Source organism: Dipteris shenzhenensis, chromosome 18, assembly GCF_047967505.1.
Source record: "Dipteris shenzhenensis isolate YYH24624 ecotype China chromosome 18, Dip_SZ_1.0, whole genome shotgun sequence".
Classification (NCBI taxonomy): domain Eukaryota; kingdom Viridiplantae; phylum Streptophyta; class Polypodiopsida; order Gleicheniales; family Dipteridaceae; genus Dipteris; species Dipteris shenzhenensis.
The window spans coordinates 2,569,266-2,594,989 of record NC_141613.1 but is presented as its reverse complement, the minus strand read 5'-3'; the positions used below and the strand labels follow the sequence as shown (position 1 = coordinate 2,594,989).

Below are 25,724 nucleotides of genomic sequence, written 5' to 3'. Positions count from 1 at the left end.
CACATTTTAGATTGATGAGATCTCCCCAGCCTATCGGATACAGGGTTAGAGCCTCTAGAGGATAGCACTCCACAAGGCAGTCCCTCTTGACATTCTAGCTTCTCCTTCTCCTAGGGAGGACAATGTTTGGGAGGTGGTAGCCAGCATCAGGGCATGGAACATTTGGATGGCTCGTTGCAGTCTTGTGATGGGTGAGCACCCGGTTCCACCCTCAGATACTGTAGTCGCCATTTGGTAGGATATCATATACACACTACGATCCACCTGGGAGCATGGGACTCCAGGCTCTAGGGCGACTATCGAGAGGCATGCTTGTTTTTGCAAGGCTTGGCCTATAGGAGTTTTCTACATCTTCACCCTGTGAGGGATTCATTGGTTGTATAGTCCCCTCATTTGGCTGTTAGCCCCAGTACCAGAGATCCCCTAGGTAGTGAGCTGGGTTTCTCTAGAACAAGCCGGTTCTTTCTTTCAGCCTTTTCCCGATTCTTTTTCCATACTCAGCATCTTCGAGGCTGCTGTCTTGTATGAAATCTTTCAAGCATTAATAGAAGGTTCCTTTCTTTTGGGGAAAAAAAAAAACGACCTCGAGATTTTTATGGATGACTTAAATTCTGGGAACAACCCCTTTAAGTCATATAGATAGGGTAAGGAATGTATTCACAAACTGTCAATTCCACTCTATTGCATGTTTGGTGTGCTTTATGGGGTAGTAGTGGGACATCAACCTGAAGAAAGTCAAACGAATAAGAGAGTTATCAACCCCAATAAATGCCTTACAATTACAAAATCTCTTGGGAGTAGTCCGATAATTTTAAAGGTCCATTAAGGATTATGTCACCCAAACCTTACCTAGTCTACTAGATGTACAAATACTCATCCTTTTAGACTGTATTGTTTTGGCAAAATTTTTGACTTTTCTGTTGCTCATGTACATGTTCCTCATAGATGTAAATCAGATAGACTTGAAAGAAAAGCTTTTAGTGTTACAATTCCATCTCCTTGCTTTTAATTTCATTGAGGGAGTCATCAGCTAAGGAGTAAAAAGCGATGACATCTCTCAAAAGATCCTACCTTCACACTCAAATTATTCATATTTATACATGATGATAAAATATTTTTAATGTGTATGATGGTACCAAAAAGTTTAGACAGGACATGGTGAGCATGTATGGACGAAAACGTTTTACTACAATTAGAGATTCTAAAATATATCGGTTTGGCTGTCACAACTTTTTACATGAGGGTATACCCAAACTTCAGTACATGCCACATCATTATATGAGGGTATAACCCACACTTCTAATCATTGACACAGAAAAGTTCTGGTGGATAATAATCTCTTTATATATTAAAGAGTGGCCTTCTTTTCATTTGCTAGTGTTGTTGCAGTGGAAGATATGGTAGGTTGGCTGGGCAGTGTTAAATAAAACATTTTTAGGCAGATTAGCTACACTGATTTTTTTTCTGGTTCTAGTATTTCTAACTCCGAGGAATATGAGAGGCCTTCTTACAGTTTAACAGGTGATCTAAATTCTGGCACAGTTGTTTTCTTATACAGAAAATTGTTTGCATAAACATAGTTTTCTGATAAAGTACTTTTTGACTATATATGGGCTTTAACAAGGTTCTGGGCTTTGAGGATGGCTCTTAAAAACACTACAAAAAATTCTCAATCTGCAGAAGACATCGAGAGGTGAGAGAATCCTAGTCATGTGTGACTTTCCCTTTACAGATGGAAGTATTTATCGGGCATTTTATTAATCTTGTCATGAACTTTATCTCCCCACATACAAGTATTTCATGAGATACTTGTTGTAGGTATCTCAGATCCTATTCTCCACTGGGAGCAATTACTAGAATGCTCAATTATTATAGGGCTTCATATGTAGGCTACTGGAGCAAAATTGGTACTAGTCCTATCAATCTGCCTGCTACAGTGATTTGGGGAGAACTAGATAGGTATCTTGATATCAAGTTGGCACATCCTCCAAGAAATCTTGTTCCTAATGCTATAGGATTACAAGTTCCCTAGGTATATTTCTTGAGACTTGAATTGAGCTTCATTTTCATTTGGAGTTCTTTTAGTTGTGATAAAGATTTGCTACAGTGTTCCCTGTCTGGCTTCCCACTCAATTCCCTCCCAGCCATTCTTCCCTCAGCTAGCCGCCTTCTTTCTCCTCCTCGTCCTCGTCCTCATCCTTCCCTCTTTGCTTCCCTTGGCCTTCCCCATGTCTGCTACCCTGCCTCCACCCTTTGTGGCTCCCCCGCCCCTCATTCTTTTCAAAGGCTTGCTTTTCCCCACAATGCCCCCAAGTGATTATTTGTCCCTGCACCTCCCTTGGGTTGCTTGCCACATGTGAATCTTGCCCCCCTTGGGATGCCCTTTACATGTCCTGTCTCAATATGTAGTCATTGCGAGGACACCCGAAACTGGCCAATCGAGATGCTCAAGGATGGATCCGAGTATAGTTGAGAGGATTGATGAAGCCCTTCTATAAGATCTGCAGGCAATGATCTCCATAAAAGTTGAGTTTTATTAACAGCTCACAGGGCACTAACCAGGTTTTGTATGAGTGGAGTTGTAGGATATCCTCCCTAATGACTGGTTTTGCCTCACGATAGGTAGGTGGGGCTTCCAAGATGTATTGAGATGGCGGCAATATGTTCATATGGAGCCCTAGGCATGTTGATGGCTGGGTGAGTGTGGGAGGGGGTGTTTGCTTGGAGAGAATTAGAGAGAGAGAGAGAGAGAGAGAGAGAGAGAGAGAGAGAGAGAGAGAGAGAGAGAGAGATTTATTAATTTCTACAAAGGGCCAAAAGGCCTATGAGAGCAAATCAGATTTGCAAGAGGAAACAAACCGTGTTGGGGATTTCGAGGTGTCTAGGACACGTGTAACACTAGTTTAAATTTCAATTGAATTTCAAAACACCAACATTATCTAGTTGCGTGTGTGTGACCCCTAAGGGTCGCTTGTCACATATCAGCCATATGATTGAGTTGATGGGTTTGAGTAGGTCCCATTGGGAATCCCACTATCTCTAAATCACATTGGAGATGTGTTGTTCTCGTCCTTTGCTCTATTTGATATGATGAACTAGCAAGCATCATGGGATAGCTTGGTGCTTTGTCGTTTTATGTGTGAATCTCAAAATGTTAATGCAGCTACAATCAAAGTTCACCACTCCCTACCACTAACAGACATTGTTTTGGAATGGGTAGCTAGGTTAGAAGTCTATAGCTTCATGAATGGGTTCTATAGGTATAACCAAGTAAAAATCACTCTTGAAGATTAATCAAAGATAAGTTTTTCCATACATGGGAATTTTTTGCAAAATAAAGACATGCCATTCAGATTATGCAATGTCCTATAGCTGCTTCTCAATTCATCATGTACACCATCTTAAAGACATACCCCAAAATTTATACAAGCTATGGTAGATGACTTATGCATGCGTTCGAGTCTTCCTAGATGAATTATGCATATAAGCTTCTACAAGTCTCCCTAGATGACTTATATATACATGCATGTAAAAAGGATCACTTGACATGCCTTGAAGAGGTACTAAAACAAAGAAAAGGCTACAACATGCCTTTGAACCCTCTAAAGTGTCAATATTGGTTGTACATAGAATCATCTCAGTCCATATCATCTCACATGGCACTACTAGTAAAATAGACAAAATAGAAGAAATTATGGACTTGGGTACAAGCAACTCACATTGGCACCTAATGAATAAATGCAAAGACTGAATCCTATTCCTATGAGGACACAAGTGCCTCAAGTGTTGGGGAGTCCTAATTCTCCACAATACCCCAAAGCTCCCCATCCCATTTAGTAGTCATGCTAGCTCAACCATTGCAAATTGATGGCCTAGAACCATGATATGAGTTTGAGCCAAAGTACCCAATGTATTACCTAGAAGGTGCAGAAGTTCTCATACTAGTATATGCTAATCAAGTAAAGCCAACTACATACTAAGCACCCATCAATTGATTTCGATGTGGGTAAAACCACCAAGTAGTAGATTACCCTCACATAGATAGCAACTATGTAGTTGTTGGAAACATATGTATCTATGGATTCCTCACTTAGAACCAAGACTCAATATCCCAATAAAGCAAAAAATGATATACCCCTTGGAACCATCAACATCAAAAATCAAATTGTGGCAACCCAAAGGTATGGCGTCCCACCTAGTACTTGTGGTAACAAGGAGGCAAAAAGAAACAACTCATCAAAAACTACCTCCTGTTTGAAAAGAAAAGATCTGGAGAGATGGACAAGCCTTTCCCAATGCACAAAAAATTGAAGCAACACTTACCACATCAAGCCTCTGTGTAGAGAAAGAAGAAAAAGAGGATTATCCCAATGCAAAAAGAGAGAAAGCCTAGTTTCAAGCCTTGAGACAATGGGCAACAAGGGAATGAGAACAATTTGCCAAGGGACCAATGCCACCCAGTATAGAAATAATGATTGAAGCTCCACCCAACTTAAAGGGTTATGGATACCATAGCCCTCATTGAAAGGAGCTGCATTAGCCAATATAATTGGCTACCTGGTCATAATCCCAATTGGAACCCCATTGAGAAACTACCCTACAATATGGAAATGCTTCAAAGAATGAATTGAATCTACACAAGGTCCCCATGCCTTGAAGAAGAAGATAAGGATATTTTAATGTAATTATATGATAGGGATGACATACAAAATTGTAACCATCCCATTGGTGCATAAATTTGAGGGCCCAAATCCTACAATTGTGGATGGTTGGATAGGAGTGAACATCTTAGCAAAGGAACTCTATAATGAATCTGGGGATTGCCACTGATGAGGATGGACATGTTCAACATAAGACTATCAATCCTTTGGGAAATGTAAATAATGTTACCAATTGCAATTACAAAAACTAGGTTCACCATACAATTCACCATATTGGATCTCCCCAAAGGATGACAACATACTAAATACCATTGGTAGACCATGGCTATGAGAAGTACTCCATGATTGGGGCATTAATTAGATTACCATCTAGAATATAGATACTATGGTGGATATAACTATGGGAGTAGGCAACCCAATAATATTGATGACACCTCTTCTCCAACACAAGCACCAACCTTGCATCAATCTTAGCAATGAAAGAGCTCAAGCCGATAGAAGGTGATATAGTGACACCAACAATGGGATACATGCATTATCAAAAATTGATAACTACAAAGCAACACATCCAATGTGTCCAAAAGTGGATGCATCAATGATATAACTAGAACCACTAATCTAGGATGAGGAACTAAGAGAGTTATAAGTACCAAGTTGCATGACAAGCACGGAATGGGATAGTGATGCAAAAGAGGCTATAATCCATTATCATTATGTAGATTTTGACCAGGACTTAGAACCAGAAGCTGACTAAGGGCGTTAGAAGTACCAATTTTCATGACAAGCACGGAATATGATAGTGATCTAGACTAGGCTAGAATCCATAATCATTGTGTAGATTTTGACTAGGACTTTTGACAATGATTTGGCAATCCCTCAAGCACTTATATCAATAGAATTCCCCAAGATAGACCCTTCTACACTAACAAATAGTGTGCAAGCAATAAAAAATAAGGAATATGTGACAAACAATCTATATTCAAGAGTGTATTTAGACCACTCTCAGCCTTACCATTCCACCTTGATCAAAGATGCATGGTGACTATTCTACATGAGGCCCAATGACACAAAGATCAATCGCTCTGTTTAGAGATGAGATCAAGAGTTCATCATGAACCCAACCTAAGGGAGATCAAAAGCTTCTTTGACTCAAGAGACAATAATTAGAGGTTTCTAGGGAGATGACAGAATCAAGATACCAAGAGTATGACAATCTCATCAACATGTTGACCCCACATGAGCACCATAGATATTCGCTCCTTCCTCTTTGACTTGGGGTAGTGCTTGCTAGGTGATAAGATATCTCCCATAGGCCACAAAGGAGGACAAGGGACGTAGGCAAGTTACCCAAGCTAATCAACAATATCATCTTAACATTGACTTCATTCCTTGGCAATACTAGCATTCACCAAAGCGATTGTCAACTTTGATTATTTCTTCTAGGCTTTGTTCATCAAGGACTCTAGTCCCTTAGATAGTTGACATAGGATACTACACCTAGGTGGATAGATGACTATCTAGTTCCTCACTAGTGACCTTCCATTGCTTTCTTATAGACTGATCCAAATATTCTAGAGATTGAAGAAAATATGAGAGAGAGAGAGAGAGAGAGAGAGAGAGAGAGAGAGAGAGAGAGAGAGAGAGAGAGCGAGAGAGAGTCTTTAAAAGTACAAATCTTCTAGAAATTGAAGAAAATATGAGAGAGAGAGAGAGAGAGAGAGAGAGAGAGAGAGAGAGAGTCTTCGAAAGTCTAAAGATTCTAGAGATTGAAGAAATATGTAGTCTACTCTGATCTAGATCTATACCAACCATCGATCTATGAAAGAACATCAAATAATTCCTTTTCTTTTGTTCCTTTTAAGTGATGGGTCAGATGCGTCGATGTAGATGCGAATCTGCATGTAGGAAGTGGTTTTGCTGGACAAAGCTCAAAAGTGAGTATAACTTGCATCAAAATGTGCATGTGATGTGATGAGCGCATAGAGCACAAAAAAATGAGCAACTTTCCTTTTTGGAGCGCCCTCAAATTCTTCCTGGATCAAGAGATATGCCTTGATCTAGGTGGAGGGGCAAAAGGAGTGCAAATGGTGCTCAATGATGATGTGTCATTATGGGTCACATGCAGTAATGATGTGGCACTATGCCTAGCAAGAGGTGTGCCTATGAAGCAGTGTGCTGAGGTGGCAACTGTGTGCACATGCAGGTTGCATAGTGTGCTTGCAAAGTGATAACTATGCCTACAGGGGTCAGAGTGTCACGTGGCAATGATGATGCGGTAGTTGGCTGGGATGCTGATGTGGTAGTGTTGACTGGTTAAAGGATGATGTGGTAGATGACATGGCACAGATGATGTGTCAGGTGATGTATCATTGATGATGTGGCACAAATGACATGGCAAATGATGTGGCACAAATGACGTGTTACCAACATGGCACAGATGATGTGTCAGGTGATGTGTCTATGCTGATTGGACTCTGCTGACGTGGCAATTGGTTATCACATGGTAGATAAGGATGAGGTGGCACCTGATGAGCTAGTGATGATGTGGCAACATGGATAGGGTGCCACGTGGCTCATTTTTTAACCAAAGCTTTAGTGAGGTGACCCTGACCTTAAGGATAAGCTATCCTCCACGTGTCCCCATCTGGGACGTCAGAATCTACTGAAGATTCCATCGAAATCTACTAAAGATTCTATCAAAATCTTTCGTTGGGTGGCTCTGGAGCAGAGTTACATGAAATGTTGTTGAAGAAGGCACTGCAGTCCAGTGTTGAAGGAGCTTAGGCACGGTTGGTGCTTCAACTCATTGCTGAGTCACTGGATTGTCGTGCAGGGAGCTTGAAGGTGCCACTTGGCACTATGGGGAGCCGCTTTGTGAAGCGGGCTGGCAGAGAGCTTGTTGGATCCTATTGACAACCGTAGGCTTGGAATTTCTTATGTCGTGGGGCATCCTTGTAGCTTGGATGAAGAGCTGGAGGCGATGGAGCATCATTGGCGAGTAGCCCGTTGGCTCTCTATAGGAGTTGATGATGAAGAAGCTTGTTATTCGAGAGCTAAGACCGTGAGCCAGTCGTTGGCCTTAGCTCTACTGTGAGCCGAGCATTGAGGTTGGGGCAGAGGATACCTGAGCTGGCTAGTCGTGGGTGGCTACTCAGAGGTCATCGTTGCGTCGATTGCAGGGTAGGTTCGTTGGCCCTGTGAGCAGGGAGTCTTTGATAGAGTGGCTCTATCATGGGTTGATGGAGAGGCTTGCAAAGGCTATTGATAGGCTGATCGCGAACGGCTGTAGGAGGGCACGCTTGTTGAAGGCTTTCATTGGAGGTACTACAAGGGCTTATAATAGGTGCTATGATTCTGCTGTTGGTGACTATGTAGAGCGTGGGATTTCGGAGCTAGTCATCGATGGTAGAAGGCCTTGGTACAAGGGCACTGCTGAAGCTTACAGAGCCTTAGAGGTAGTTATTGGAGTTGTGATGGAAGGAGCCGGTCATTTGGGGCTGCTTGCAGATTAGGAGTTACCTTTGCTGGTTGTTGAAGATGCTAATCCCGCTTGTAGATGTTACTTTTGCAATCCATCGAAGGCAAGGCTCCCCCTAAAGTAGCTCACCACCAATATAGTTCAAGTGAAGAGTGTGGTCGAAGTGTAGGATAGGACCTGCAAAGAGACTTTGTCTCTCTCTCACAGACTCTCTCAAAGTAAAGTCTCTCTCTCGCAATAGAAATCTCTCAGCATACATCTCTCATGAAACTTTTCAAGAGTCTCTCAATGAATCCTCTCACAAACTAGATCTCTTTCTCTCTCAAAGAAGGAAATTTAAGCACATTTTGTTTGCTTTCAAGAGCAAAAGCCCACCCAAGGAGGCTGCCCTAGTTGGTAAGACTGCTTGATCTTGTGTACATACAAGAGGGGTGTCAAATGGACGCAATCGAATTCTCAAGAGCGACTAGGTACCCGTTAGAGACCTTGTGTCCCACCTGTCAAACATTTAGTAAGGACTTGTTGTGATGAAACAAGGCAAGAGATGGCATTACGTCGCAAATTGATGCCTCTCGCCTCGCCCTCAACACCTCTGACCTCATTCTATGCCCTTGCTCCACATCTCTGACCTCGTTCACACCCTCGCTCCAACAAAAATGAAAGAGGAATGTCGATTTGAAGGAAGACGACGGGCGAAACGTAATGCATGGAAAGCAAAGGAATAGAGCGCATGCAAGGAGCCATGCAGCGTCCAGCGAAGTGGACTAAAGCCACCATGAATCAAAGTTCATGTGTTGTTAAACAAGGTGGGGATCCCACTAAGGCCCTGCCTTTTGAAGTGACATTATAAGTCTAAGTGTAAGCTCCATAAATATTTCCAATAACTTATAAAAGGGTAACGATGGGTGTAAATTGAAAGGAAAGGAAAAGAGAAAAAGCAAGTGAAGGTGAAGGAATATGAGGAAAGGTGGACGAGTGAAAGAGAGAGAGAAAAGAGGTGAAAGAGGCATGGTGGATTGACCATGAAACAAAAGTGGGGACGTGCCTATTGGAAGAGTAATATAAAGGTGGTGTCATATAAGAGACAAAGAGAGCCTCTATCTTTAGAGAGAAATACCTAACAAATGACAAAAATAAAAGACGAGAACATTTAGGACCTCCACAAGCAAACAAAAACCTTAAACCATAAACACATTAGAAGCTCTTAAACTACTTCTAACACACACTTAAAGCTCATACTAACCACAATTTGGATGGTCAAATTGACTAAATGAACTAACTTCAAAACTATGGATCTAAAAACCAAGCCATCCCTTAGGACCCTTTGCAAGGACCAAAAAACCCAAAAATTTCACAAAGTTTTGAGATGGACCCCCAAAACTTGTTACTAAGGGAGTTACACACAATTGGCCAAGCCTAATTTTGTCCGCCCATGCACCAAAGCAATGTGGAGTCCAAAAAAAAACCCTACCCCCAAGAAAGACTATACATGGAAGAACAAAAAACAACCATCTCCCTAGACTGCATTCTAAAGGAGCTACTTTAGAACAGGTCTGGTTTAGAATGAGTATTCGCGTTCTAGCTAAGGTCCAATCATTCAGGCCATGAGGGGTAAGTGGTCGGACGTTTGCCGTTGAGCTTTGTGATTCAAACTAGCAATCAACACATGTCTCTTGAAAATGGTAAGAACAATCTGTGTAACACCCTTCGTACCCTCCTCGAAGTTCACCATCAAAAGCCTTCGCCCAAGTTCAGAGTATGTTCAAACATGCGTTGTGGAGGAACATTCATGCCACTCGATGTACCCTGGCTTTGAAACAATTATGGGCATCTTTTAATTTTCCTTTAGGGGCATCTGCCACCATTGGTACACTGCGCATTTGAAACATCTTGTTTTCATGATTGTTCGACATATGTTTATTGATTCACCGACGTTTCTCAATAAAACAGGGAGAACTGGAAGCTCTGTGTCCTACGGGATCCTGAATCACCTACGTGTCACTACGGATGGCATAGGAGGCGGAGAAAGGCTTTTGCAGGTCAACCGGTGGAATATGGAATATGACGCAGTGAGGCCTAGTAAATTTGATTGGGCGTTATAGGCATAACTAGATTGCTTGGCCAGCTAGGCTCTTAATGAATACTTCTCTCTTTTGCTATCTTGTTGAGGTTCACATGAGTCACGTTGTCAGAAATGATGCAGAAGATTGATGTTCAATGGCATGCAACCTTTTCTAGAGATTTCGTTATCATCCAGTCCTGCTTGCACTTGATGTTGTTCATGTCGACAGTAAAACGTAGTTTTTCTTTTTTTCGGAGGAAGACAAATTCCTATTCTTTGCACTGTAAGCAAATCTATTGTCATTCCACTTCGAGCGAACGACGGGGAGATGTATTTCAGAAATGTATAAATAATAAATCAAAACCAAATTGAGACAGAAGCATGCAACTGTGACAGGAATAATCCAAACCCAAAGCTGCATTGCATGTACGACAAAAGTTCCAGCACCATTTGCAACTTCATTGGATCCCTTTTTTCGAAGGCACAAATGTTTATTTTTTGGGTCAAATTATGTTCCTACGCTTTAGGAAATAGTACTTCCGCGCTCTAGCCGGATGGCCCTCGAGCGTGTTGTAACCTAATGGACCTACTGTGTTGTGGCTCCTTATGTAGTACTGCTCTAAAGTTCATGCTTTGTCTACAGTGGCTGTTGTTTCCAAAACTTTGATTTTGAAATTTTCTTTGAAGGGCTTGTAACGCTGCAAGTCCTCTTTCATTTTCGCCGGTGGTTTTTTATTGTGCTGTTTGATCCTCCGCGGCAGGTCCGTTGTGCTCCCTAGGTATTTTTTGTTGTTGGGCTTGCACGTGATGCAGTAGACGACGAGGCTCGCACGATTCCCTTGCGCGGGCGCTTCAGTGGAGGCTCCTCCTTCATCTCGAGGCTCGCATCTTTCAATGTCATACCTGCATAAACATTGACAATTACGTTAGTCATCGAGGTTTTCGGTCTTTTTTCGTTCGTTTGAGGTCCATAATAGAATGCATTTATTTACTTGCCCTGGTTTTCTCTGTTGGCGTTAAAGGATCGTTTCCAATACCGAAGCGCTCCTCATATAAGTCCCTATCGAAAATATACGTAAGCTTCTCCATTGTCGTCACCGGGTGCTTTGCGTCGTGCGTCCCTCCAAATTGTTCCATAAATTGTTCGAGTATAGCCATTCCTTGATCGCACGTCGTGTCCCTCAGCAACTCCAAGGATACGTTGTACCCGTAATGCAGCAGCTCGCACGCATACGCTGTGATCCCTTTCGTCTTCGTGTCTAGTAGCTTCTACCCCTCCAAACTTTCCATCATCCTATCGGTCTCATCGAACTCAATGTCAAGCTCGACAAGGATCTCTTTGAGGAGTCCTGCAGGAGAAGTGCAATCCATGATGAGTTTGTTGTTCTTGCAACTCGTTAATTCTTTTTCTCAATTGTTGCGGTTTTTTTTAATTTTCGGAAGCATTACATACCATTTGCAAATCTCAAGCCTCCCCGCTCTCTTTTAGCTGGCAAACGCCTATTGCACTTGTCAATGAAGTCGCGTAGTTCCGCATACATGTTGAAGCCGTTGATGTAAGCTCCCGGACGTTCTCCTGCATTGTTTGCTAGCCGGAATTGCTTTGTGGTTAGGAAGAACCTCCTCTTTGCTGGTGGAGGTTTTGTTGCCTTCGCGTTGCTTTTGTATAGCTCAAATAGCTGCTTGCAAGCACGACTTATTACACCGTCTTTTCAAATGAGCTGTCTTTTTAAATCTTCAAGAAAAAAAGATTCTTTCATGCTGGTGGAATTTAGCTTGTCTGCGTCCATGTCTTATGCTGCAATGTCCCGAGCTTTCTGATCCTCTGCACCTGTTCTCGACAACAGACAAGATATTAAAACCATTTTCCTTGCACGCATGTTTGACGTAACATATTCATGACTTGCCTCTGCCTTTTTTAATCTCTGGTAGTGAATACCTTTATGCATGTGGTTGTGTTGTCGGCTGTGAGAACTCTCGTGGAATTGGTCTGAATATGTCTGGATGTGGGCAATGTAGTATGCGCAGCCTCGTTCTCTCAGTCACTGTAGACAACATCACGTATGCTAGGCCAGGGGCAAACACTCCTCGAAATATGAGCAGCGCTTTGTTGGATATGGTTGCGCCTTGGGATTTGTGTCTCGTGATAGCGTATGCTAGGGTTAGTGGAAATGTGGACTTGTGGAACCATTTTCCATTTATTGCCTTTCGCTGATGCTTCGAGCGTCGTAATGTGAGCACGGCCGCTGTTGTGTCCACGACGATAGTGATACCGTTGATTTCTCCCCTGCTAGTTGCATTGATGCTCTTGATTTTGCACATTGCTCCATTTGCGGCACCTATTACAAGGTCGATGTTTTCCGTTATCATTGCCTTCGCCCCCATGCAAATTTTTCCTATCTCGTTGAAGCTTTTGTCCTCCAACCATTCTTTGAGAGCTGGTTCGCTTGCGGCGTTACTGTGTATTTGAACATGCACAATCATCTCGGGAGTGTTGAATTTCTCCACAAGCTCATCGTTGAAGGTAGCGACATCGACTCTGTGCGTGCAAATGATGGTTTTTTCGGCATCGATGAAGTGGCATGCACCTTCCTTGTCGACAATGCACTGCCCCAAACAGTCGGAAATCTCGTCAGTTGTGGGCGTCCTGAGTCTTATGGTATGCAAGAATGCCAGGAACGGCATGTCTCGTGCATGTCGCACCGAGAATTGCATGTGGTACATTTTCGCTTGAGCCCAGTGCGCGGAGGACGTGATGTGGCATGGCTCACAGAGATCCTCGCGGTGTTTGCAGACTGGCGGTAATTGCGCCAGGTCACCAAAAATTATGAGCATTTTGTGTCTGAATGGCTCATGCAATGTGCCATTAGTCACATTGACGATTTGTCTTACCACGAGATCGAAAGTCATCCTTGTTAGCATGGACATCTCGTCAATGATGATCGCATTGGCTTCCTTGATTACGAGGTGTCGCTCATCCGTCTCATGGATGTTCAGTGGGTACTGACTGCTGCGCACGGGGATCCTTAATTGGTAGTGTACAGTGGTTGCAATCCCGCTCAGCCGCGTCGCAGCCGCCCCTGTTGATGCACAGAGTATTGCCGTTTTGTTTTGCGCTACCAGATGCGAAACATAGTACCGTATCAAGAAGCTTTTGCCGCTACCTGGTGTTCCATAGACAACGTGCAGCCCTGAGCTTGTTGAAGCTAGGCTTTCGAAGACTCTTTGTTGTTCTACTGTCAATGCAGCATTGGCGACGGTGCGAAACTCGGCCATTTTTTCCAACATCCTCGCGCGTGTTGACCCTTCGACGGGGTTTGCTGGTCGATGTTAGGTGCTTCCATCGGGCAGTCTCGGATGATCGCAACCTTTTGCAATATCATATTGATCAACTGGTCCATGTGGTCAGTCGCTAGCAAGTTCCTTTGCGTGTATTCGGTCACATACATCTCGAGGTCCTTGTTGCTCAATATGAGGCCGCGCATTTGGCATTCGACAAAGTAGGATCCAGCTATGTTGGCAGGTGATATGAGCTCTGTTTCATTCCTGAAGCTGAGTTTTCGCAAGAGCACATTGTAGAAGTACCCCTCTGGTTGATGTCTAGGGTGTTAGTCAGTGAATCTGACTACTCGCTCACATTTTGCGATCCTGTTGCCTAAGAGGTCAAGACCGACCGTTCCACGTTGTGTTTCCTTGGGCTTTCGGATCACATATTGCCTATGGTAATCGTAGAACGTGCTATCCTCGATGACGCTCGGTCTCCCGCGGTATATGTCGACCGGGTGCAGGGTGACATTGTTGTTTCGCGAGATGATGCATTGTCTTAGAGATGGTGGCGAGGAGTCGACATAGTGAATGGTCTCGCTCCTTGTGATTGTTGGTATCTGCATGCAGTTTAGCGCGGCCTCTGTTGGAGAGGTTGGTTTTGATAGGAGGCTCGCAGTGATGAGTTTCAGCTTTACTTCGTCGAGATGTTGCAACCCCAAACGCGAGGCATCTTCTGAACGGATGTTCAGTTTGCCCATTGGTTCAGATTTCATCGCGTACTTGAGGAGGTAGTGAGAGATTGAAGAGTTTGTCACCCGCTGTATGTTCATGTGTGCACCCCACAACAGTAACACGGAAGGGTGGTAAGGGACGACGTTTCGGTGCTCATGTCCCGGCCGGTAATACAACCAACGTTGCGTCAGAGGGTCGAGGATGGGTTCATATTCTGGCTGTGTTGCGAAAGGGAAGCCGTGCTTGCAACTGTGGTGTGACGGTCCGACGTAGCACGCTTTCCTGCATACGTGCAACTGCTTCCTGAGAACTAGTTCTCGCAGCCTTGTGTTTCGAGGATCCAGGGCCTCGTCCCTGGGGACGTAAGCCACAATCTCATTTGCAATTCGCTGACGGTCATCATGGTGGACCCACAATATGACATGGGCGTGTAGGGAGCCCCTGTTTTGTATCTCATAACAAATGACATGGTGTTGTATTCGGCCAAGCAGACCGTCGGATGAAAGCAAATGCTTGCGCATGAACATGTGGAAGCGTGCATGGAAAAGTGCCACGCATTCAACAGGACAGTCCTTCCAAGTGAATTGTGCATTATAATGTGTTGCGATGCTCTCGATCACATTAATTTCTTGCCACCATGTATCGGTGACCTCGTCTACAGTGAATGTCAGAAAGAAATCTGGGAGGCCCCAAGCATCGACCATTGTTATGAGGTCCTTCAGATGCCGTCGATGCCACGATGGGGACCCCGGCATTGTTGATGGCATGCTGTAGCGAAGCACGTGTCTCATTGCGTCTTCATCGGTCGTGGCAGGGTTGGCTTTCCTATATTGGTCGATGTCTCATTGCAAGCATGTAGAGTTGCTTGAATTGGCAATCATCACTGCCTGTTTTAACTGGAACATGATCAACAAGTACGGCTTGTAGAGCGTGTAGATAGAGAATAAGGTGCATATTCTCATTTTCACATAGTTGCTGAACTGTCTGCAGCCATCATAGTAGCCCCGTTCGAAAGGGAACAGGAAGGGGAACACTGCTGACTCCATGGTTATGTCAACGTACGCACTGCCAGCTGCTGTTACTCCGTCGACGTGGAATGAAGCGACCCTCTCTGAAAGCATTTCTGTACCCCGTAGCTGTATGGAGGCAAACTCATGCTTGTCCCTTGCATCAAAGGCGCGACGGTTCGCGGGGTCCACCATGTTTTGCAAAAGCAGGAGCTCAGGCTGAGATTCCGCTATTGACATTAACTCGAAGGGAGCTGTCTCATTGTGTAGTTCCAAGATACCTGCAATGGTTTGAGGACTCAAGATGCACATACCCATCTTGATGTCTGCATGCTTTGCTAAAGAATTGTACTTGCGCAATATTGGATTGTTCTCGATGTTGTATGCAAGCACACCTGACAGCTCGTTCATCACGATTTCTTGAGCCGAGCTTAGTGGGATGTTTCGCCAAGATATCAGACGATTGTCTAGAAGTGACCTTCGATCGAGTGTGCCACGAGCAATCACATTTGCAGTCGTGGTAACTGAAATGGATATATCTATGATGCTTAGCAGTTGCGTGTGGAGGTGGTTTGTTTTAAGCAACTGCCGAGAGTACTGTGGCATCAACCGCACAATGTATCTACTCCGCTGGGCATCTCGTGTGCAGCTTTGGCATTTCCAGTAAGTCACTTGCATGCCCATATTCTCGCAGGCATCCAAAAGTATCATGTTTTTGAGTGCGGCGCTGTGGCTCGAGATGCCTATGCCTTGCGAAGAAACGATCCTTTGGTTTGCAGACAGTAGCGTGGTTATGCCACAGACACCGCAGATTTGAAGGCTAGAGAAAATAGCCGCGCAATTACTAACCCATTGCTTGTATCTATCTGCGATGGTCAACCACGATGACGTAGCTGGCCTCAAGGACATCTTTCTTGATGTTATATCAAGTTGAATAGCTCGACCTCTGGCTGCTGTGAGCGTTGACGAATGGTCATGTTCGAAGGAGTTTCCGGTGGTCATTTCTACATCGTGACATGAATCGATGTCTTATGTTCGGGTTTAAACACCTACAGGGATTAATAATAAAAACCATTCGAAACTTTGCTACAATTTAACTCACGTGGTTTTGTCTAAACGCAACAGGAAAAACAAAATGGACTGAACCTCTATCTTTAGAAGGTGAAAGAATTGATAAAATAACTTGAATCAAGCAAATACATTGTGTTGTGCATACCTTTAGGAGAAGACACTCGTTTGGAGGCTGCAAACATCTCGAAAACAGAAGTGTTGCAGACATGATTAGTATGTTGGTCGAACCAAGCAAATGTAATGTTCCCTTGCGGAAACAGAATGTGTGAAGAAGTGTGCGTGCTCAAGATGAGGTGTAAAAAAAAAAAAAAACCATACGTAATGTATGGTGGAGAGCCGGCACATGTCTCTCCAAAAATTATATATCATAGGGGAACGTGCCATCCCCCCGTTTCGAATAGTCACCTCCAGTGTTGGAGGTGTAGCGCATTAATGCGGACCAGAGCAACAGACGGTGCAGAAACATTTCAGAATTGAAATGACCGTACATTCTACTTACGTGGAGTATCCTTTGTGACGTCCACAGCGCGACGAGAAGTCGCCTATTTCTTTGCTGGAATGTTGGAATCTGAAAAACAATCATGATTAGTCAATATGCATTCCTCATGTTCTGCATGTTTGGATATGTTGGTTAGCATATGTGCAATTTCCTAAAGATGATAAATTCAAGCACAAAAGCTATACACAATCCAATGATCAAAGATGTTCAAACCATCAAGGTAATCATCTTCACACATCTTCGAGCAGTTGTAGTTACAATTTTTGCCTTTGCAAGATTCCAAAAAATTACGACTATGGAAATATAAAAGTGCGTATAAATAACATCTTATTATATCTAAAATGATTCACTATGTCCATGATCTTATGAGTTGGCAATAGTTATCATTGACACTTTTGCAAACTTTGATCAGATCGCAACAATTATTGATGTTTGCAACTATTCATAAAGATTACAGGGATATAATCAGAGAAGGAGATACTTTAATAACATTACTATATGACAGATTGAGATCTAGGGATATCATTCAAGGTCTTCCGAAAGTTGAGCAGTTGTTGGAATCTCGTTCGATCGCTTCTGTTTCAGCGGGAATCACGTTAGATCGTCCCTTCGCTAAAAATAAACAAGTAACCAAGCGAAACACGTCCAAAAACAATGTGAAAACACCTTAAAAAACAATGTTTACTTGGCCAGCACTAGACCGTTCTTTCCACTTCTGAAATCCTACACAGCCACGTGTTTCATTCTAACTCGTTAGATCGTCCCTTCGCTAAAAATAAACAAGTAACCAAGCGAAACACGTCCAAAAACAATGTGAAAACACCTTAAAAAACAATGTGCACAAGTAACCAAGTAAAAGCAAGTAAACAACGTCTGCTTTCCGTTGGAGAAGGCGAATTCTTTTATTTGAAGGTTGGCAGGTTACAAGTTTCCAGGTGTGCTTTTGTCATGGTTTCGTTTTCCTTGTTATTCCGTTTTTCTTTGTCTGCAGCTCGACTTTAACTTTATCGCTGGCTTTATGTTTATAGCTGCGTTTATATTACTTTCTTCGAAAGTTTCATAGAGTCCTTCAATCATTATGGAGCTTTCAAGCGGCCGATGATCATGGTTTTCCACGCACTTGCAACAAGTAAAAACAACGTTGCTTTTCCGATTTTCAAAAAACATACATAGTAAGCTACTTTGCAGAACTCCCAATAGCGTTCACGTTCGGCTTCTTTCACTGTTCGAAAACCAAGGTGCTCCTTCGTTGATTGCTGAACTCGGGCTCTTCTCCAAAGCTACCATAGGACCTGCTCGTCACACTCAGTCACTCGGTTGTGGCTACCCTAGGTGCTTCTTAGCTTCTCTCTCTCCAAGCTTAAACCTTCTCTTGCAGGCTACTCCAAGCTTAAACCTTCTCGTGCAGGCTACTCGAGCTGCTATCCTGAACGATATGCCTGATTTTAATACCCTTCAATGCTCTCGATCGCTCTCGTTCAATCATTACTTGGTGAGGGAAGCAATTTCACCTCTTTTGAGAGCCTCTCCAACTTTGTTAAGCTTTTCGATTTCAGATTTCGTGTCTCATAATCAGGGCCCCCGAAATCTCACAAGGATGGTTAGCGGGAGTCTCATTAAGCGAGACCCTAAAGTCATGATTACTTGGCCAGCACTAGGACGTTTTTTCAAATTCTGAAATCCTGTGCTTCCACATGGCACAATATACACCCTTAGATTTTTTAAATTCTGAAAGCCCAAAAGCTTTGAAAGCTTTTGAAAAGCTGCGTAAAAAGCCAACTGCGTAAAAAGCCAAGGCAAAACCTTTAAATATAGGTGAAACGGACGAACGAAATCCGTGCTCACGTTGATCACTTCGACAGGCGAAACGGACGAACGAAATCCTTGCTCACGTTGATCACTTCGACAGAAGGTGAAATTCTGAAAGCCCAAAAGCTTTGAAAGCTTTTGAAAAGCTGCGTAAAAAGCCAAGGCAAAACCTTTAAATATAGGCGAAATGGACGAACGAAATCCTTGCTCACGTTGATCACTTCGACAGGTGAAACGGACGAACGAAATCCTTGCTCACGTTGATCACTTCGACAGAAGATGAAAGCATTGAAATAGTGTTCTGCTCGTTGTCAACCAGCTGTATTCGGGCTTAATTTGCTAAGTGTTCTGCTCGTTGTCAACCAGCTGTATTCAGTTCATGGTATCGATTGATCGCTATTGAAAAGCCCGTCTCGGTTTGTATACCTTCGATACATACTCGACTATTCATTGCTCTCTTTCTTAGAATATATTAGCCTCGCGAAGGTGAAAGCATTGTAATAGTGTACAACAGCTCGAAGCAATGATCACGGACGTTTACCTTCGAAGACGGGCTTAATTTGCTAAGTGTTCTGCTCGTTGACTGCCGGTTCCGATGGGAACGAGATCGCCAAGAATAACATTTTCTTTTAATCCCTTTAACCAGTCGATTCGACCTCTAAGAGCAGCTTTAGACGGTACTCAAGTAGCCTCCTGAAAATTCGCCTCCGATATAAAACTAATAGTATTGAGAGATGCTTTCGTCATTCCCACCACGATGGGTTCATAAAACATCGACTTCTTTAATACACGATTCATTCGCTGCGCTTGTGATGATTCAATAAGCTCTCCAGGTGGAAAAACATTAGTTATTCCGTCTTCCGAAGTTACTACTCTCGATGTCAGTTGTCGAATGATAATTTCTATATGTTTATCAGATATTTATACTCCTTGAGATCCATAAATCTTTCAGATTTAGTCAATCAGAACCAATTGATGCTGTTCCACACTTATTCTAGCACTCAGAAAATGACTCCGAAGATTCCCAATTAGTCGTATAACACCCCTATTCCATTTTCTAGAAATATCTTGTTAGAATGAAACACGTGGCTGTGTAGGATTTCAGAAGTGGAAAGAACGGTCTAGTGCTGGCCAAGTAAAGACCATACTTCAATGTCATCTGTTATCTACAGATAGTCTCAAGGCTTCAATGGCCTGCATTCAACGACCTCTTTTGGGGGAAAGGAGATCCGGCTCTCACGTCATCAGTCGAAACTCATTCTGAGAATGGTTTTGACTGTAAAAATTACTGGTAATTTCCATTGCAGAGTAATTTTTCTTTTCCCTAATTCAGTCAATACAACATTTGTTGTCAACCTTTCCTAAATTTAAGTATTAAGTTTTTGAATGGAAAATGTATATTCTGTTCTGCCATTACCATCGTCTGCAATCATGCAGGCCACCTAAAATACTTCAAAACGCTAGGAATCAGAGTGTAGGCAGCCCTGCAAGAAGCTCAAAAGAGAGAGATCATAGACGTAGTCTCAATACTGCTGAGGACTTGAACAACTTGTGCAAGGAAGGACGGTTGAACGAGGCACTGCGTGTTTTAGACCTTATGAGCCAGCAAGGTATCACGCCACCTTTGTCCCGTACTTATGCATGCTTGTTAAAGGGGTGTATTGACATGAAGGACCTGGCTGCGGGAAAGCTGATCCATGCCCGTATTATGAAAAATGGCTTCAAGCATGATGTTGTGGTCAATAATTTTCTCGTTCATATGTACGTGAAATGTGATTGTGTTGAGGATGCCCGCCAAATCTTTGATGGTATGTCTCGTCGAAATGTTTTTACATATACTTTGATGATCGGAGGTTATACGAAGTTTGGGCATGCAGAAGAGGCTTTCAAACTCTTTTGTCAGATGGAACCTGACGGAGTACAGCCAAATGAAGTCACATGTGTCAGCATCCTAAAGGCTTGCTCAAGTTTAGCAAGGCTCAAGGAGATCCATGCTCATATAATAAAGATTGGGACCAAGACAAATGTATTTGTTGGAAACACCCTTGTGAACATGTATTCTAGATGTAGCAGTATAGAGGATGCACTCCAGGTTTTCACCCAAATGCCTGTGCAGGATGTGGTCTCATGGAATTCGATGCTTGCATGTTACACCGAGCATGGCCAAACTGAGAAAGCTTTTGAACTTTTTCAGAGGATGAAATTGGAAGGCGTTAAGTCTGATGATGTGACTTTTTTGAGCATCCTAAAGGCAATAGCAACTTTAATACATGGAAAACAGATTCATTTTGAAATCCTACAGAGTGGATTTGCGTCAAACATATTTGTGGCAAGCACCCTTGTTGACATGTATGCCAACTGTGGAAGCATAGAGGATGCACGTACAGTATTTAATAACATGCAATCACGTGATGTGCCCTCTTGGAATGCAATAATTTTGGGATACACTGAGCATGGGGATGCCAAGGAAGCTTTCAAACTGTTTGCTGGAATGGAGAGGGATGGCATGAAGCCCGACAAGGTCACGTTTCTCAGCCTTTTGAAGGCATGTGCGAGCCTGGAATTTCTGGATAAGGGCAAGGAGATTCATGCTTGCATTGCCCAAGACGGACTTGAGACGAGTGAATTTGTGGGAAGTGCCCTTGTTGACATGTATGCCAAATGTGGGAGTGTTGAGGATTCGCGCCGTGTATTTGACAGCATGCCTCAGCAAGATCTGGTCTCATGGAATGCTATGATTGCGGGGTATTCCAGTCATGGACCTGCTGAGGAGGCTTTCGCATTATTTCAGCAGATGGGATGGGAAGGCATGAAACCAGATAAGGTCACCTTTTTAACCATCCTCAAGGCATGTGTAAGCTCAGCAGCTTTGGAACAGGGAAAGAATATACACGCCTCTATTGTGGAAAAGGGGTTTGATTCAGATGTTTATGTGGGGAGCACTCTTATTGACATGTATGCGAAGTGTGGGAGTTTGCATAATGCACGCCAAGTGTTCAATAACATGCTTAAGCGAGATACTGTATCTTGGAGTGCAATGGTTACAGGTTATGCCCAGCATGGCCATGCTGAAGAGGCTCTCGAACTCTTTCTGCAAATGCGAGAGGAAGGTGTGAAGATGGATAATATCACCTTCATCGGTGTCCTGACAGCATGTACCCATGCTGGCTTGATTGATAAAGGTCAGGAATATTTCAACTCCATGGAAGAAGATCATGGTATAACCCCAACATCCGAGCATTGTGCCTGCATGGTTGACCTTTTGGGGCGAGCAGGACGCTTAAGGGAGGCAGTGGACTTCATAAAGCAATTGACGCTCCGACCGAGTGCCTCAGTGTGGATGGCTTTGCTCAGTGGCTGCAGAATTGTGGGAGACCTGGAAGTAGCAGAATATGCTGCAGAAAGAGTCATCGAGCTAGATCCAGAGAGTACTGCAGCTTTTGTGCTATTATCGAATGTTTATGCAGTGGCTAGCAAATGTGAAGGCAATACAAAGGTGAGACGAGGGATTAAAGAAAGAGGGGTCAGCTGTATTGGTGCATTACTTGAAGGAGGTAAGTCATATCCACATACAAACGAGATTGGATGAGGTGCTGGCAGAGGCAGGATAAGATACTCAGCCCATGCTTTGCGATTTGGGAGGATGAGCACAAATGCATTTCCTTTCTGCCACTACATTAAAGTTTCCTTATTCTTTTGGCTCATCAGCATCCCCTAGGGGAGAGCTAATCCACATTGTCAAGAACATCGGGCATGGTATCCCATGCAGCTACCTAGTACCAAGCCCATTTCCAAGAGTACCAAATGAAAAATTGCTGTGAGGGGCGTTAAACAAATTCCACACTCTGCTTTATGGACCCATGACTCAAACCAAGCAATGGACTCTATATTTGAAAGGGTGATTCAATCTGGTGCTTTCTTATTCTTCTGGGGATCTTATATCAGTTAATTCACAGCATGTGCATTGCACTGTTTATTTGAAGGTGATGTGTGATGACCCGCTGGTTTGTTTCTTCACCAAAATTCAAGCTGATTCAATTGTAACCGGTCAGAAACTTCTCAGTTCAGGCTTCTGTTACGACTCTTATGATGCTATGATGGATATGAGGTCGAAAGGATAAGAGGAACAGGTTTTTATGAGTTAAGAATGATGCTATGATGGATATGAGGCCGAAAGAATGAGAGGAACAAGTTTTCATCAGTCAAGAATGATATGCTGGGAAGTGCATAGGTCAAAAGCCATTATAAAAGGAGATTTGCGGAAGTGCATCCCTGAGCGTGAAGTACTAAAGCAGAAAAGGGCAGCTTCCATTTAGGAGTTGAAGAAGCATTTGGTCTGAGTTTCAAAATTGCTATGCAAATTTGTAGCCAGTCTTAGCCTCAGGGCTTTTGCATGTCCAAAGGAGCTGACGCAAGTTGAGTCCTTATGAGATGTTGGAAAGCACTTGTTTTTTTTCAACTCAATTATCCACCCTGTTTGCTACAGCTCTGGCCGGCTAGTGGTAGAAGCGGGCACTTCAGTAGTCTCTTTGAAGTGCATGTGGCACGGGGATGTTGTCAGAGCTACAAGATGACAAGGCTTTTGTCGTTCAGATGTTTGGATCTCTTGATTCAACAGGAAAGGTTGTTCATGCAGGGACAGCCCTTTTTTATCTGCTTCATCCTTCGTAACTTGTTGGAAGACATTTGGAATCAATTTGCAGAGGGTTCTTATGGAGCGAGCAACATTATGTAATGATCTTACGTCTGAAGGTAAAAGGCCAGACTTGCTGTTGCACCTTCAAAAGGCTTCACCAGACAGAAGTGGGCAGGCAAGGGAATTGAGAAATCTTTTGAAAGGATTTGTCAAAAGGTCATTTTAATAGATCAGAGCCTCATGACAATGTTTATGATGCAACAAATTAAAAATGACTAGAATGGCATCATCAGAGATTTTATAGGAATCAATACTGTAAAGCTGCTCTGGTTGATAACGGTTTGGGGCACGTTTAAATGAGTTTGTACGTTTAGCTTTTATAAATCAGCATATCGTGCTTCAGCTTTTATGAGAAATAACGTCTGACAAAAAAATTTGATCAGCATTTGAGACATGTCCCTTAATGTATCCACAATTTAATAGTTACTTCTGTGAGTTGCTATCCGGCATGCTTGTTGGATGACAATTGAAATAGCTTGCAATTTTAAATTTGGTTGTGGGAGAAGAAAAATGAGAAACTGTTATTTGAGAGAGATGAAAGCAGAGCTGCGTAGAGGAATTGTGCATGTTACCAGTGAGGCGGAGTTGTCGATGCTCGGAACCAAGGGGATGAGTTAGTGCTTTTACTGTAGTTGCGGAAGTCACTTGGTGCAGATCAAAGCAAGGAACATCTAAAGGTAGATCAAAGGGTGATCCATATAGTAGAGGAGCTAGAGAAAGCACAACTTGGGGAGAAGGATAAAGTATGAGAAGCTAACAAAGAACCAAGAAATTGAGTTGTCAAGCCGCAAAGTAGAGAAGGTTGAGCCAAGGCCTAACCGTTATATGCAATGTAATAATTTTGAACCGTAGAGACTGCACAATGATCCAGATCCTGCTCCATGCATGCACACAATATTCTAGATCCTACTCCATCTGTGCACACAAGCAATGATTCAAACCATGCACGTGTGGTAGAGCGCCAGAAAAACCCAAAAGCATGTATAACTATTGTACAAGATGGGCTCAAAGTTGAAGACGAATTCAACCTCATCACTGAGTGTCGCTCCATTGGTGTGACTTGAGGTCTCTGCATTCTACCTTATTTACTACTCCCTTGTGTTTTCGTGTGTATCCGAAGAGAGGTCTTCAGTGGCCTTGGGAGGAGTCCAAAAGGTTCTCAATGGTTCCTCCTAGGAACCGATTTATTGGGTTAAAGGGTTTGTTTCAAGTTGTTTGTTAGCTAGCTCTTCTTGCAACCTTTTTCATAGACTCTTGTGTAGATACTTCGTTGTTTCTTGACATGGCACACGTGTGCATGCATGTGCGCACAACATGCAAGCACACTTGCCCCTATGCCTCCCCCCTTTCCCTTGTTGTTGGATCATTTAAGTGGCATTAAGATAGTGTATGTCTCGATTGGACGAAATGACTCAGGAGACATAACCCAAATGGGCTCATCTATAAAAGTCATGTTAGATCTACTCTAAAGTAGTGTAAGATTATCCTATCCTATTATGTGTGTTCTCTCACTCAATTGTGTAGTCAACTCTTTCTCTCTCTTCCAGAATTTTCTAGATGGTATCAGAGCCTAGGCTGCTTGTGGTGGGCGGTGCTTGCATCTTAAAGATACTGGAAGACAAGGGATGTTTTGAGAGCACCTGGTAGTGAGCCTATTTTGCACAAGTCTACCAGAGCTAGGTATCCTGTGGATAGGTTGAAATATGATGGATTTACAGCCATTCACTATGCTTATATGGTCAAAGTGATACATGAACTAGAACCCACTTCTTTTGAGCAAGCCATGGGAAAAGAAAAATGGGAGAAAGCCATGGATGAAGAAATGAATGCCTTGGAAGTAAATGCTATATGGGAATTGGTGCCTTTGCCTAAAGACAAGAATGCAATTGGCTTATAAGGTGAAGCACAATGCAGATGGTTCTGTGAACAGATACAAGGCAAGATTAGTTGTCAAGGGGATGCACAGACATACGGCATTGATTATGAAGAAACATTCAATCCGGTTGCAAGGATGGCAACCGTAAGAGCAGTCATTGCTATGGCTGCATCAAAGGGATGGTCTTTACATCAGATGGATGTAAAGAATGCTTTCTTGCATGGTGATTTGCAAGAAGAGGTCTATATGGAGCAGCCACCAGGTTATGTTCATGCTGTTCATCCTAAGTTTGTTTGCAGGTTGAAGAAATCCTTGTATGGCTTGAAGCAAGCACCCAGAGCATGGTCTGACAAGATAAGACAATATCTTGTCACTATTGGCTTTTAGATTTCCAAGGCAGATTTCTCACTTTATGTGAGAAAAACAGAGAAAGGCATTATGTTGCTTGTCATTTATGTTGATGATTTGATCATCACATGTGATAGTGATGGAGATATCCTTAATGTGAAAATGCTATTGAAGCAGAAGTTTGAGATGAAGGGTTTGGGAGAGCTGCGTTACTCCTT

At 43.1% G+C, this 25,724-nt stretch overlaps 1 protein-coding gene and 1 long non-coding RNA gene across 5 annotated transcripts; both read left to right on the top strand.

Annotated features, from left to right (window-relative positions):
* Positions 1–1,418: 1,418 nt before the first annotated feature.
* On the top strand, positions 1,419–2,183 carry LOC147890705 (uncharacterized). The gene is made up of 3 exons (XR_015542558.1): positions 1,419–1,521; positions 1,625–1,693; positions 1,819–2,183. It is a non-coding gene; the product is annotated as an uncharacterized LOC147890705 (long non-coding RNA).
* Positions 2,184–9,563: 7,380 nt separating this feature from the next.
* Positions 9,564–23,124, top strand: LOC147890704 (pentatricopeptide repeat-containing protein At3g53360, mitochondrial-like). Of its 4 annotated transcripts, XM_087389831.1 has the most exons (5): positions 9,564–10,006; positions 10,090–10,178; positions 19,759–19,877; positions 20,024–20,196; positions 20,440–23,117. In XM_087389831.1, exons 1-5 carry the CDS (start codon positions 9,898–9,900, stop codon positions 22,173–22,175), a joined length of 2,226 nt encoding a protein of 741 aa, XP_087245957.1. In that variant the 5' UTR covers positions 9,564–9,897; the 3' UTR covers positions 22,176–23,117. The 4 variants fall into 4 exon arrangements, with proteins under 4 accessions (XP_087245957.1, XP_087245955.1, XP_087245956.1 ...); XM_087389829.1 differs by having other exon boundaries at positions 20,051–23,124; XM_087389830.1 differs by having other exon boundaries at positions 9,564–9,821; positions 20,024–23,122.
* Positions 23,125–25,724: the final 2,600 nt, after the last annotated feature.